This window comes from Myotis nattereri (assembly GCF_964212035.1).
Source record: "Myotis nattereri genome assembly, chromosome: 5".
NCBI classification, from domain to species: Eukaryota; Metazoa; Chordata; class Mammalia; order Chiroptera; family Vespertilionidae; genus Myotis; species Myotis nattereri.
In genome coordinates, this window is record NC_138080.1 from 106,884,175 (window position 1) to 106,898,776 (window position 14,602).

A 14,602-nucleotide genomic window follows, 5' to 3' on the forward strand; every position below is an offset into this window, starting at 1 on the left:
AGCAACTGAGCTATCTGGCTAGGACCCCCACCTCACCCTTTTCCACCCACCCTCCAAACTAGGTCGTGTCCAAGCAGAAGCAAGTCCAATGCAGTCCACCCTGTACCCAAAAGCAGGGCAGGAGATCCCCAGAGGACAAGGTTTGCTGGTGTCATCACCCACACTGCAGAGCCCTCATCAGGAGAGAAAGGAAAGGAACTGCTAACATAACAAACAAGAAGGCAACTGGAATGGGCAGCCTGAAAAAAAGACTTTTATAATTTATAGCAATGTACAAATACTGTAGGTGCACACCAACTCGGAGAGACAGACCAAACTAATTTTAGTTCACTGTCCCCCACGCCAGGTCCTCCTAATCAGGAGTCATTGGGAAGCCCAAACAGCTTCACAGTCCCTGCTTCCCGACTGCTGTCATATTTGCCATCTTTGTCATCACAGGCAAATGCCAGCAGAGGCCTTTTGGGGTGCCAAGCCACAGTGAAGGTCGGGGACTCACACTGCACCTCCCATAGCTTGTCTCCTATAAAAATCAATATAGAGAAACCAATGAATACATTAGTAAGAGAACACACTCATTAAGTACTTAGCTATATCGACTCATTTAATCCACTTGATAGCCCCATGAGACAGACGCAATCATTAGCCCACTTTACAGAGAACAGAGGCGCGGAGAGGTCACAAGCCATTTGGTGGCAGGGCAGGTCCTGAACGCAGACCGGTTAACGTAAGAGCCTACACTCCGTGGGAAAACAGTGAGCAGACACTGACGTTCACTGAGCATCCTATGAATCACATGGACTATCCTTTATTCCCATAAAGTATAATGGCAACCCAGCAAGACAGGTAATGGTTTTAAACACCATTTTATAAAGAAACGAGTGACTTAACAGGTAAATCACATCCCAAGGAAGCAACGAAGTCAACACATGAAGTCAATCTGTTTCCAAGCAGCAGATCCATCTACTAAATCTCAATGCCTTCTAATAAGAGTAATACAAGCTCTTTCTCCCAAAAATATATTCCTCCCACTTGTTGAAATTAAACATGATTTTCTAAAGCTATTATTCCTTTAATCCTGCTTAACTTTTTTTCAACCTTAGGATTAAGATGCATGTAGTAAAACATTTACAGTGTGGTGCCAATTTAAAAATGCAGAATACACTCAACTGTCTACTTCAAACTAGCCAACTATGGTACATGAATTATGTCCATAAAGCTGTTTCATGTATACTTGTGTATGTGGAAAAACAAAGTAAGTGAGGGAGGGAAGGGAGAAGGGAGGGAAGGGAGGAGGGAGGGAGAGAGAGAGAAATTCTATTTCTGGGACAGCTAACCACTTTTCATGATGCTATTATCTGGCAGCCTATATCTATGTCTGAGCAAAGTTCTGAGTTACAGAGACACAAAAATGGTTGCAAAGTGTACTACTCCTCCTCCATTTCTCTTCACGCCTTTAACTCCATGTCATTTGATATGGAATTGATAAAAGAAATTTATATAGTTCAAGAAAATCAGAGTAGACATGAAGAGGCCTAAAATTTCCCAAATAACCATGTGGCTTCATAGACTTTAACACCGTCTCAGTTTTTTGGAAAGTTTAATCTTTGAATGATAAATCAGTGCTGACTGTGAGGCTGACATTACTATTCCAGACCATCAAAGTTTCAGTAGGCAGATGCAATGTGTATGTGTGTGTCTGAAAAGCTGAAAATTAAGTGGACTATATTAACACATTTCGTACCGCTCAGGAGGTTTCTCGTGTTTCGTGCGCCATCTGTTAAGGACCACTCACGAGTGTTCTCGTTTTTCACGCCCATGGAAAAAGGGGCGAATGTAGATACTTATGTAAATTTTGTTTGGTCCCTCTTCATAGGGGAAAATGTTTTATGCAGTACCATACGTTAAAAAAGTACTAGGAACTTTAATTGTTTAATTGTTTTTGTAAATAAAAATGTTATAATTATTGAAAAACAACACCTAAAGTGCATTATGATGATTTAAATAACGTGCAGTTTGCCCAAAAACGTGCGGTCCGCAATGTGTTAAAATGAGGTTTTATTATATATGTTATTATATATAATATATGGTTGAGTATGGACCTATGAACTAGGAGGGCACATGCCAGGTTGCAGGCTCGATCCCCAATGTGGGGCATGCAGGAGGCAGCTGATCAATGATTCTCTCTCATCATTGATGTTTCTATCTCTCTCTCCCTCTCCCTTCCTCTCTGAAATCAATAAAAAAAGATACATTATATTTACATATTTATATATATTTACATTTTAAAATGTATATACATATATATATATGTGAAATACAAAATTACATCTAACATGATTCCAACAACAGAAAAAAATACATATGCATGTAGGAGGAAAAGAAAGACCAGAAGGATAGATGCTAAGATGTTAGCAATGATTATCTCTAAATTATGGACCTATATGTGCCTGTTAATTGCTCCTTTGAATTTGTTAGCATTTTCCAAATATTCTATAATGAACATGTATTACTCTTATTTTACAAACTACTATATGAAGACTTAAAATTCAAACAGGTCAAGGGTACAGAGCAGTACCATACAACAAACATGTCTATGATAGACACATTCTCTATCTGCACTGAACAATACAGCTCCCACTGGCCACATGGGCTACTGAGTCCCTGCAATGTGCCTAGGGTGACTGAGGAACTCAATTTTTAATTTTGTTTAACTGGTTTTAGTAATAATCGGAAATTTAAATTTATTATTTTTCCCTATTTAAGTCTTCCCTTAATCTTATAAGTCTGAGATAAATTCTTCTAAATGTTTTCCTACCAACTTCAGTTTATTTTCTTTACCTAAATGGGAACATATCCTATACATGGCTGACTACTTGCTTTGCTCATTCATCATTCAGTACTATGCCTCACGCATCTTCCATTTCTCTTGGCACACTGTAATATGGATGTATCACAACTTATTTCATAATGAAATTAGACTGTTTCCCATTTGTATATAAAAATGCTGTAAAATAATACAATTTTGCTTTGTTTTAATATCTTGCTTTTAATTTTTAATTGATATTATCGAGAAAATTTCTGTCTAAAATCCAACATGTTTAAAAGGATTTGTCTAAATAGTACTGTATGTCAACTATAACTAAAAAATTATAATCTAAAAAAATATATTTGTTAAAGCATTTAGAAAAAGTTAATAGAGCTACATTCAATATATTCCTGAAAGAGTACTGTGAATTAAATTGTATTTTACATATATTAGGTAAGGTAGAAAATTAAAAGAAACTTGCACAAAGACGGCATGAGAAAAACAAGTACATGCACACACTGAAGCTAAGAGCGAAGCTGCAGTAATGTTTTTGTACGGTGGTTTGGTCCTTCACAAAATGTGAACAACTAGGACTCAGCGATCCCACTTCAATGGCTTACCCAAAAGGATGATCACATAAGTAAAATGAAGTACAACAAGGACACTCATCACGGCATTATGGTAACGGTGCGACAATTAGAAGCCACCTGATAGCACACAGAATGAGACAGTATATAGAATGAAATTCTAACCCCACTCAAAGTGGCAGTGACTCAGCAACCGCCGCACTGAGCAGCTGTAACATTCTGCAGGTGAGGCAGGGCCCCAGAATAACAGGTGAGAACCCAGCATCACAGGAGCTGCATGTCTGGGTGGCTGGACCATGTTCCCCTGATGTTACCAACAGTGGCATTCTTTAAATCGTGGAATTTCAAGTTTTTTACTACTTCTCTGAAGTTTCCTACATAGTTTTAATTCTTTTACTAATGTATCATGTATTTCCAAAATAATACAGCTACTTTAAAAAATAAAACTGAGGAAATTCTTTTATAAAATGATTACACGCCTCCCACTTTTCTATTTGCAAGTTCTGTTTTGTTATTTTTAAAGCACATCGCACCTACTTTGATAATTCCTTAAAGTACAAATATACATATATATGTATATACACACACATATATATTCACATACAGGCAAAAGATAAAAAGAAATATATTACAATGCTAAAAAGAGGTAGCAATTACTAGTAAATGGTGGGACCACAGGTCCTACCTTTCTGTATTGTAAATTTTTCATTATAATGAAAGAATTCAAAGTTAATAAAATACAAAGTATTTTCCTAAATCGCTTTTCTTCATACCTGCCCCTGCCTTTCCTAACTCTTTGCTCCCTCATTACCTGACTGTAACAGTTGTAATAAATGAACGTGTCTAAGGAGACAAATTCATTGATGCTAATACTGATGGAGTAATGTGCAGAAATAAAAACACATGACAGGAGAGGTCCTGATGGCCAGAGATGAAGGACAGAAGGTTCTTGTTAAAATAGGAAGGTTTTAGTCACCTGTCTCTACTTCAGCAATGTCAATAAAATGATCTTCTGATGCTGAAGCCAGCATTTTCCCATCGTGGCTGAAACTGAGGGTCCTCACAGGCCAATCCAGCCTAAGGAGAAAGCAGACAAAGAAGAGTAGACAAAGGAGAGATTAGAATAACCCAATAATAAGGGGTGTAAAGTTCAGCATAGGGAGTATAGTCAATAATACTGTAATAACTGTGTATGGTGTCAGGGGGTACTAGACTTATCAGGGAGAACACTTTGTCAGTTCTATAAATATGTAGCCATTATGCTGTATACCTACAACTAATATAATATTGAATGTCAACTGTAATTGAAGATTTTAAATAACCCAATAAGAAGGCACAATTTCGCCCAAAATGAAATAAAATATCCAAGGCAAGTGCTGGCGAGTCGCTTACCTGGAAAAGCACCGAACACACACTAACTCATCCACATCCCAGAGGCTGACCAAAGCATCCGCACTTCCTGTGGCAAAGTACTTCCCCGTGGGGTCAAACTTGATGCAGATGCAGTTAGAAGGGTGCGCATTGATGGACTGCACAGGCTTCAGCTCTGGGTAGCTGCAAAACAAGACAGACAAACAGCAATCAAACTGTGGAAAGAGGACTGTGATGCTAAAATGATAATAGGAGACACTGAAGGGGAAAACCAAAGACAACAGAATATCAAAGACTGTATTCAAGAAAGCTTTCCTTAAACACAGATTCCAAACAACATATTGAAACAACACACCACACACCTGAGAATATAAACCCAGATGTGACACAGAGGTAAAATTACTGGATTGAAAGAAAAAGAAAATTCAATTATTAGACCCTTTTGCAAGTAACACTTTATGCCAAAAGAAAACAATACATATTTAAGATACACAGCAAGGATTTTTTATAGCTAGCAAGACTGATTATCAATTATAAAGAGTTCAAATAAGTACAATAATAAACCATCTATAAGTTTTATAAGTATACTAGAGGCCCGGTGCACAAAAATTTGTGCACTGGGGGGGGTGAGGGGGGTCCCTCAGCCCGGCCTGTGCCCTCACGCAGTCTGGGACCCCTCTAGGGATGTCCACCTGCTGGCTTAGGCCCGCTCCCCGGGGGGTGGGGGGGGGGGATTGGGCCTAAGCTGGCAGTCAGACATCCCTCTGGCAGCCCAGGAGCCCTCCGGGGATGTTCACTTGCCAGCGGGGAGCAGGCCTAAGCTGCAGTCGGACATCCTTAGCGCTGCTGAGGAGGCTGGAGAGGCTCCCGCCACCACCACTGTGCTGGCTTGTGGCTGAGCAGAGCTCCCCATGTGGGAGCGTAATGACCACCAGGGGACAGCTCCTGCATTCAGCGTCTGCCTCCTGGTGGTCAGTGTGTGTCATAGTGACCAGTCATTCCCAGTCGTTCTGCTGTTAGGGTCAATTTGCATATTACCTTTTTATTATATAGGATGCTATAACTATGAACTCAGGGAATATTGTTCCCATGAACCATTCCTAAGGAATCTAAACTAGAGAATGAGCTTTGACAATCCAAATGACTAAAGATTTATCAACACAGTGCTGGTGATGAGCATTGCATATAGTTTCTTGTAGAAACTACATATGGTTAAAAGGGAAGGTATAATATGGAATGGCTCTATACTCGGGCAATCTATAGTAGTACTATTTTTTTTAATAGAGGAAGAATGAGGAAAGCACACTCAAAAAGCAAAATTTACTGTTTTAAGTAGTTCCACTGGTGGTGGTGGTTATTCTGGGATAACTGTATGTGTAACGTGGGATAAAGGTAACAACAACCATGGAGCATTCTAATTCTATAGTCCCCTGCACCTTTGGAAACCAGAATACAGTGGGGCCTTGACTTACGAGTGTTCCGACTAACGAGTTTTTTGAGATACCAACTGTCTCTGGGCCAATTTTTTGCATTGAGTTGACAGAGTAATTTGAGTTAACGAGCTCCTTAACGAGCTCAGTCTCGGAATGAATTAAACTCGTAAGTCAAGGCCCCACTGTACTGTTTAGAAGGAAAGAGATTTGAATATGGAATAGATTTAGTAAAATTCCTGTAGCCCTGCATTTTAGTTGGAAATCATCAGTATGAATTCCTAATGTATATTATATTTTTAAAAATTGCTTAAATACCTAGGTCCATAATGATTCATTAAAACACACACACACACACACACACACACACACACACACACAAAACCTCTAGCTGGTCATAGGGAACTGATTCATTACCCAATGATAAAGAGAAAGAATCAAGCATTTATCCTGTCTTTCCTAAATGAAATATATTTATGAGTAACCAAATAGTAGGTGAGAAGACATGTCTCATATTCCGACAAATAAATATGCATTATGAGATCAGCAAAATCCAGACTAGGAGAATCTCTACATGTTAATGGTCTGGTTTTTCAACAGCTAAGCCATAAGTAAAAGAAAGGGATGGAAGCTGACCTCTAGTTAAACATACTTCAAGAGACTTACCAAACGTTTTTAAGTGGGCAAAGGCTAGAGTATCTAGAGCAGGGGTGGGCAAACTTTTTGACTCGAGGGCCACAATGGGTTCTTAAACTGGACCGGAGGGCCAGAACAAAAGCATGGGTGGAGTGTTTGTGTGAACTAATATAAATTCAAAGTAAACATCATTACATAAAAGGGTACGGTCTTCTTTTTTTTTTAGTTTTATTCATTTCAAACGGGCCGGATCCAGCAGCGGGCCGTAATTTGCCCATGGCTGATCTAGAGATACAGTGGGGCTTTGACTTACCGGTTTAACTCGTTCGGACACCAAGCTCGTTAAGGAGCTCGTTAAGGAGCTCATTAACTCAAATTACTCTATCAACTCAATGCAAAAAAACAGCCGAGACAGCTGGTATCTCAAAAAACTCGTTAGTCGGGACACTCGTAAGTCAAGGCCCCACTGTACATACTTGGTAGCTAAAACTATAAATAATGATAAAACTCCAGACAGTGTTTACTTTTCAGGAGAGTGGGTTATGATTAGGATAAAGCCTACGGACTGGCTTCTGATATGGCCAGCAAAGTACTATTCCTTGACCTGAGTGGGGTTACACAGGTGTCATGCATATAATTGTTCATTAAGCTACACATTTGTTTTATGTGGTTTTCCATATCTGTTTTAAAAAGGCTTGAAAGGAAGTTATAGAATCCCCACTGCCTACACAATAAAATTCAAGTTACCAAGCACAGAAATCCAAGCCTTTTGTGATCTGGTCCCAAATCATATTTCAACTTTATCTTGCCATGTTCGGACCCACTTTTCAATACCTTAACCGCCACCACTCTCAGCAACCCTGATCTACCAACTACTCTCCAAGTAAGTCATGCTCACTCACACTTGCTTTGGCAACTGTGCAGTTCTCTTTTTCTGATTCTTAAAATTCTACTCATCTTTCAAAGTCAAACTCAGAAGCTGCCTCCTTCAAGCCTCAACTCAAGTTTCTTTCCCGGGGATTCCACAGCAAACCCAGCCTCTCCAATGTAAAACCTATTTCACTCTGCCTGGCATTGCTCACCCAGGACAGCAGAAGGAAGAGCACCAGAAAGACCTGAATTTCAATTCCACCATTTCATTCATTTAGAGAGCAAATATGTACTGAAATCCTTACTATGTGTAGCAGGGACTGGGCTAGGCATTAGGGAGTCAACAGTAAACAAGTTAACCAGTCTCTACCCTCATGGAACTTAAGTCTCATGGAGGACACTGAGAAGTAAACATGCAATTACAATGTAAAATGAGAAATGGTTCCAAAAGGAAGTAATAAAACAAGCCTCTGACCTTGAGGAGGGAGGGGAGAGATGGCGTCCTTGCGGTGAATGTAATGTATTTAAGCTGAGACTTCAAGGGTACAAATTAGCCACCATTCAAGGTGCATCCAGTTCTAGTGCTCACCAGCTGACCAGTGACTCTGAACCCCAGATCCTTACCTATCAAATGGGAAGCACACCATCAACCCCTACAATTTCTGTGAGGACCCAGCAAATACAAGGTGCCCGGCTGGGAGGTGCTCAACAGAGGTCAGGGTTCTTTCTTTAGTGCAATACTATTCTGTACATCCGTTACGCTCCTTCAGGACAGACTCACGCCTAATTCGTCTCTGCAACCACCGGCGCCCCCAGCTGTTTAAGTAAGACAGTTCCCTAGGCTAGAAGCCCCTCACCTGAGGATGTTGATGCAACCATTGCCATTTGTCAGGAAGAACATGTTATTGTCATTGTTCCAGGAGATTTCATTGACCTCAAACTTGAACTGCTCCTCTGCTTTCGAACGATGTGTCTTGGCATCAATAAAGGTCACGACATCATCCTTGTTGCCTACGGCTATGGTCTGCCCATCGGGACTCCAACATATATTAATGTTCTCCCCTAGAAAACCAGATATAATCAGTAAGATCATCCATTTGCCCAGAATCGTCGAGAAGTTTATTTTGTTATCCTAGAACAGTGGTTCTCAACCTTGGCTGCACATTAGAATCACCTGGGAATCTTTTTAAAATCCTGATTTCTGGGCCTCATCCTCCAGAAATTCTGTTTTTTTGTTATGGGGTGAGGCCACAACATTAGTAACAAAGGCAACTAGTGTGAAGCCATGGCCAGTGTGGCCTCAGGTTCAAAGACTTGGAGAAACGGCTAACGCAAAAATTAATACACAAGACAAGAAATATAAATTTGAAAACTACGGGGGGGAGTCAGTTGTGAACCTAGTTCAAGGGACTAAGTTCCACTGAATTTCTGTTCCCATTTGTTTTTTTTTACTAGAATACACAACTGCCTTTCAAGAATGCAAACAGACATATCAAAGGTGATTGTTTAGTAAACGTAAGATTATCAGGTTGGGGGAGTTTACTTTAGGCCATTGAGTCAGCAGTAGGTAATAAAATGCAGATATTCACCCTGGAATATCGAAGAGCCCAATTCAGCCTTCTTCCATTTATATTAATTACTGTTGATCTTGGTTCTCAGCAAACTAGCACCTAAGAATCAGCAACTATGAGCCGGGCACATTCATCTACCAATTTCCCCATTTGGTCCTCACAATACTCTCTTTATTAGCAATTCATTATCCTTATTTTACAGATGAAGAAATGAAAGACAAGAGAGATGAGCCAAACTGTCAAAGCTAGAAAAGCCACTAGATTTGGCTCCAACGCCTCTAATTCTGTTACACCAGCATTTCCCAAACTCCAGTCATTCACATGCCACTTTCACAATTTTTGTCCTAATCATGTAACAGCTATACTTTTCTTTAAAATTGACTCAAAAAACTTAATTTAGCTTTAATTTAGCAATAATTTTGATGATCTGGTTCTTTTTTAATAGACATTAAAACATATATATACATATATCTCCGATTTTTAATGTTCATCCACTTAGGCATCATGGGGAAATGACTACATTATTCCACTTACAGGTAAGAGTCTTGTCAACAAACTCCAGTGGCACACACTGAACACATTAATTAAAAATCTCATCAACTTTACCAATTCTCGAAGATGCATATTTTTTTCTATTTTATTATCTATGATGCATTTTAAAATGCATCAAATGCATGTCAAAATTTTTGGTATACATTGTTATCTGGAAGCTTTATTTCCTTTCCTAATGGCACTTAAAATATTGGTGTATCTTATAACCAATGACATCTTAATCAATAAAACACGGTAAATTACCTCAAGGTTTATAGGACGACACTGGTGAATAACAGTCTATAAAGGCACAGGTCATTTTCTTCCAGACCCCCAAGGCCATCCAACCTTCAGCCATCCTAGCCCGTGAGCAGTTCCCCCTCCCATCGCACCGACCACTCCATTCCTATGGCTGCTCGAAGGGTCTGCCCAAATTCCGTGAGGCCCTCCCTGGCTCCCCCAGGCAGACCTCAGCATTTCCATTCTGGGTACCCACTTTATAGAGTCTATAACATAGACAGCTCCGTTCTAAGATGAACCATGTCATATTTTGTTAGATGATTTCTTTTTTTATGCACTAAACTGTGATGTCCTTGGAGCTCAGGATGACCCCTAACTAGCGCCAGGCCAGGGACAGAAAAGGCATCTGGAATATGCTTGCTGAACGAAGGTAAGTAAGGTATCTTCCCACTGCCCCGTCTCCGAAGGCACCTTTAGTGTTCACAGTGGCGATGCACTTGGTAGTCCTCACATCCCAGATGCGAATGGTTTTGTCTCCAGACGCTGTGACGAACAGGTCAGGGTTACTTGGATGCCAACACAGCTGGTCCACGCTGTCGCCGTGTCCGCGGTAATTGTTTTCTTTGACCTGAAAGAACAAACTCCAGGTGTCACGTCACATATATGTATGTACCTGCCAAACGTGTGACTCCTTAACCTTATTCACGTGTAACTCCTTAACCTTACCGGACCCACAAAAATTTAGACAATTAACACGAGTCCGGTGCTTCCAAGCCCCTTCCCAAATCCCCCCGCCCGCCACTCCCCCCACACCAACCCTTCCCGCCACCCCCCACCCTCCTCACCCAGCCCCACCCGCCCTCCACCTGCTGCACCCTCCCACCTCCTCCTCCTCCACTCGCGCGCATCCTCACCCCTTACCACCACCTTCCGCACCCTCCTCGCCCCTCACCACCCCGCTTCCTCTCCACCACGCCCCTCCTCGCCCCTCACCACCCCGCTTCCTCTCCACCACACCCCTCCTCGCCCCTCACCACGCCCCCTCCTCGCCCCTCACCACGCCCCCTCCTCGCCCCTCACCACACCCCCTCCTCGCCCCTCACCACGCCCCCTCCTCGCCCCTCACCACGCCAGCGCGTGCCCAGACCACCACCACCCCCCCCCCCTCGCTCTCGCACCACACACACCGCTCCCCCGTCCCGGCCTAGCCTCTCCCCTCTAGCCTCTCCGGCCATTCCCGCCTCACCGCGCCCGCTACCCCGCGGCCTTTCTCCCCGGCCTGTGCCGGGCCCTGGCAGCTCACCAACCGGTCCTTCTCCAGCAGGAAGACGCTAGCCGTCTTGTCGAAGGACCCAGAGGCCAGACGCCGCCCGTCGCAGCTCCAGGCCACCGAGTGCACCTTCGCGCTGTGCGCCGGGAACTCGCGCGTCTTGCTGTGGCCCCGGAACAGCTCCTGCATGCCCAGCACGTAGCGCGTCGGGCCGCTGCTCACGGAGCACCAGTGGGCCATGGAGCCGGGCCCACTCTGGCCCAGCGCCGAGGGCCCCATGGCCGCCGCGGGTACCGCCATGCCGAGCTCCCGTGCAGCCGCGCCCACCCGCGCGGCCTCAGAACAGTCGGTCCTGCCGCGGTCCCGGCCGCAGTCCAATCAGTCCCGCCGCCGCCGCCGCACTAATGCGCTCGGACGTGCGGCGTCTCTGCCGCGCAGCCGCACTGTGGCCCACCGGAAAAGGACTACAAATCCCGCCGTGCAGCGCGCGCCCGCTGGTGCCTTTTCAAACAGTAATGATTCCGCTTTAAAGGCACTGCAGAGTGAACGATTCTGAGGTTTTTGGGATTCCCATTCCCCCCCCCCGTTACCTCCTTCTGGGTAGATAACATTTATATCCGTGTGTAATCGAAGACGGAAACCAACGTTATCCTTCTAAACCTCGGTTCCTCGTCAGTAAAATACCTTTTTTCTAGAGTTGCTGTTCATCCCTCAGCCCCTTCCCGTAGAGCTGAAGGCCCTGAACTTCTTGCTGGAGAAGGGCGTGCTGGTGAGCTCGTTCCAGTAAAGACTAGGGGTTAGGGAGGAGGGTTATTGGGAAGGGGTCTGGATTTGTTTAAATAAATAAATTCTTTGTTTTTAGAAGAGACTATATGCACATGATTATATATGCAAAAAAAATTACAAAAGATACAGAGTAAATTCCTTATTCCCCACCCTTCACACCCCTACCTTAACCCACAGATCCAGCAGTTTTGAACTGAAGAAAACAGTGGTGAGCTGTCAGCGACAGGCAAGACCCTGGAGAAGGGCTGTGGACTAGGAGGGGTCTGGGGCGGTGAGGAGGTGGCTCCTGGAAATGTGTTTAAAAAACACATCTTTTGTGAATTTACAATTATCTCAAAATAAAAAGTTGAAAACAAAATATTTTAAAGATAACACATACAAATGTAAGAGAACTTGGTAACAAATTTTAAAAGTACAAAAATAGCCGTAACCGGTTTGGCTCAGTGGGTAGAGCTTCGGCTTGCGGACTGAAAGGTCCCAGGTTCGATTCCGGTCAAGGGCATGTACCTTGGTTGCGGGCACATCCCCAGCAGAGGGTGTGCAGGAGGCAGCTGATCGATGTTTCTAACTCTATCCCTCTCCCTTCCTCTCTGTAAAAATCAATAAAATATATTTTTAAAAAAATTAAAATTAAAATAAAATAAAAAGTACAAAAATAGAGTGAAAAGTAAGTTTCCCTCCCTCCTGTGTGCCCAAATTCCCCTTCAGAAAAATATTGTTAAATTGCTTGTGGGCCTTTCAGAAATAGTGGAAGAGTAAATAGGTGTGTGTATATCCTTCCCCCTCCCCCAAAAGATGGCACTGTTGCTTACATATCTTGCTTTCTATGACAAACACATGTAAGAAATCATTTCTTGTCAGTATATGCAGATGTCTCACTCTTCATGGATGTAGCATTTAATGATATGAATGTATAATTGTTCACACACCCATATTCAACTGATCATTCAACTGATCCCCTTGATGGACATGTACGTGTCCATGAATTTGCTTGTAAACAATGATACAGTGAATATCCCTATACAAACTTCATTATGCAAATGTAAACTTTTTTCATTAAATGCGTATTGCCAAAATACTTAGGAAGAGGTTCTAACAATCTACATCCCCCCCGGCATCACAGGGGAATATCATAAGGTCCCAAATGAGTCCACACATGAAGCTCCAAGAAGGCTCTTAGGAAATGAGCCCCTTTCTTTTCCCAGTTCCCTTCCCCTCCCCACTGCAACCAGAAATTCTTGGAGACTTCAAACCTCTTCAGGCTCCAAAGAATACCAATGAAATCACTAAATCGTGGGGTAGGAGACTAGGTGGCGTTGTTTTCCCTCCCTAACTTCCATTTTCAGGAATCTTTTCATATGCTAGCCCCCTCTGCCCCCACCCCTGCCCCCATACATACACAGAGGTGTCTATCTCCCAGTCCCAGATGAAGAAACGGAAGAACAAAGTGGTAAAATGTCCTGCTCCAGGTCACATGGCTGGTATATGACAGAGAAACCATTAAAATTCAGATGTTACTGAAACGGATACGTTGTAATTACCCTAGTCTATACTAATAAAAGACTAATATGCTAATTAGACCGGGAGACCTTCCAACAAAGCCATGGTGGTGGGGCCAAGGCAGAGGCGGTTAGGGGTGATCAGGCCAGCAGGGGAGGGCAGTTGGAGGCAAGCAGGTCAGTGGGGGGGGGGGGCAGTTGGGGGCGAGCAGTTGGGAGGAAGCAGGTGGGTGGGGTGAGGGGGCAGTTGGGGGCCATCAGGCCAACGTGGGGGGGACAGTTGGGGGCAATCAGGCCAACGTGAGGGGGGGCAGTTGGGAGCAATCAGTCCAGCAGGGGCGGGCAGTTAGAGGTGATCAGGCCAGAAGTGGGGGCAGTTGGGGTTAATCAGGCAGGCAGGTGAGCAGTTAGGAGCCAGCGGTCCTGAATTGCAAGAGGGATGTCCAACTGCTGGCAATCGGACATCCCCTGAGGAGTCCCAGATTGGAGAGGGTACAGGCCTGGCTGAGGGACACCCGCCCCCCCCCCCCCGCATGAATTTCATGCACCGGGCCACTAGTTATTAATAATAGGAAAGGAGCAAAGGGAAGGCCAAATATTATAGGTGTGTCATTTGGGCAGCTTCGCCAGGAAGTTACAACTTTACACTCCCCAGGGGTCTGTTCTGTATTTTTATATGTTATATTTCATTTCCCTTGTGTTCTTTTTCTATATTCTATAAACAAATGTCAGAACCCACCATGCTTTCACAGTGACTGGAACAGAATAAACAATCAAGAAAGCCTCACAGTAGCAGCCCTGGCACTTTGTTGTGGTTTATTCCAAAGCGTTAGTTGATGGATTTCTGCCCCCTCGGAATTGATACAGCTGCCTCACCTGACAACTGAAACCGCTAGTTTCAATAAAAATCAGAACAGTGGTTGCCTATTGGGGGAAAGGAGGATTGGATTGACTAATAGGGTATGGGAGAACTTTCTGGGGTCATAGAAATCTTCTATGTCTTTA

At 43.3% G+C, this 14,602-nt stretch overlaps 1 protein-coding gene across 1 annotated transcript; it reads right to left on the reverse strand.

Moving 5' to 3' along the window:
- Window positions 1–231: 231 nt before the first annotated feature.
- On the reverse strand, window positions 232–12,183 carry THOC3 (THO complex subunit 3). The gene is made up of 6 exons (XM_081092947.1): window positions 11,346–12,183; window positions 10,514–10,670; window positions 8,558–8,762; window positions 4,786–4,947; window positions 4,370–4,470; window positions 232–520 (listed from the first exon to the last, which is right to left on the reverse strand). The coding sequence occupies exons 1-6, from the start codon at window positions 11,610–11,612 to the stop codon at window positions 357–359; spliced, it is 1,056 nt and encodes a 351-aa protein (XP_080949073.1). The 5' UTR covers window positions 11,613–12,183; the 3' UTR covers window positions 232–356.
- Window positions 12,184–14,602: the final 2,419 nt, after the last annotated feature.

Coding starts and splice junctions, on each gene's coding strand:
- THOC3 (XM_081092947.1), bottom strand. CDS start 11,612: ATGGCGGTACCCGCGGCGGCCATGGGGCCCTCGGCGCTGGGCCAGAGT. Junction 10,671..11,345: donor TGCTGGAGAAGGACCGGTTG/GTGAGCTGCCAG, acceptor TTGTTCTTTCAG/GTCAAAGAAAACAATTACCG. Junction 8,763..10,513: donor CGCCACTGTGAACACTAAAG/GTGCCTTCGGAG, acceptor CTGGTTTTCTAG/GGGAGAACATTAATATATGT.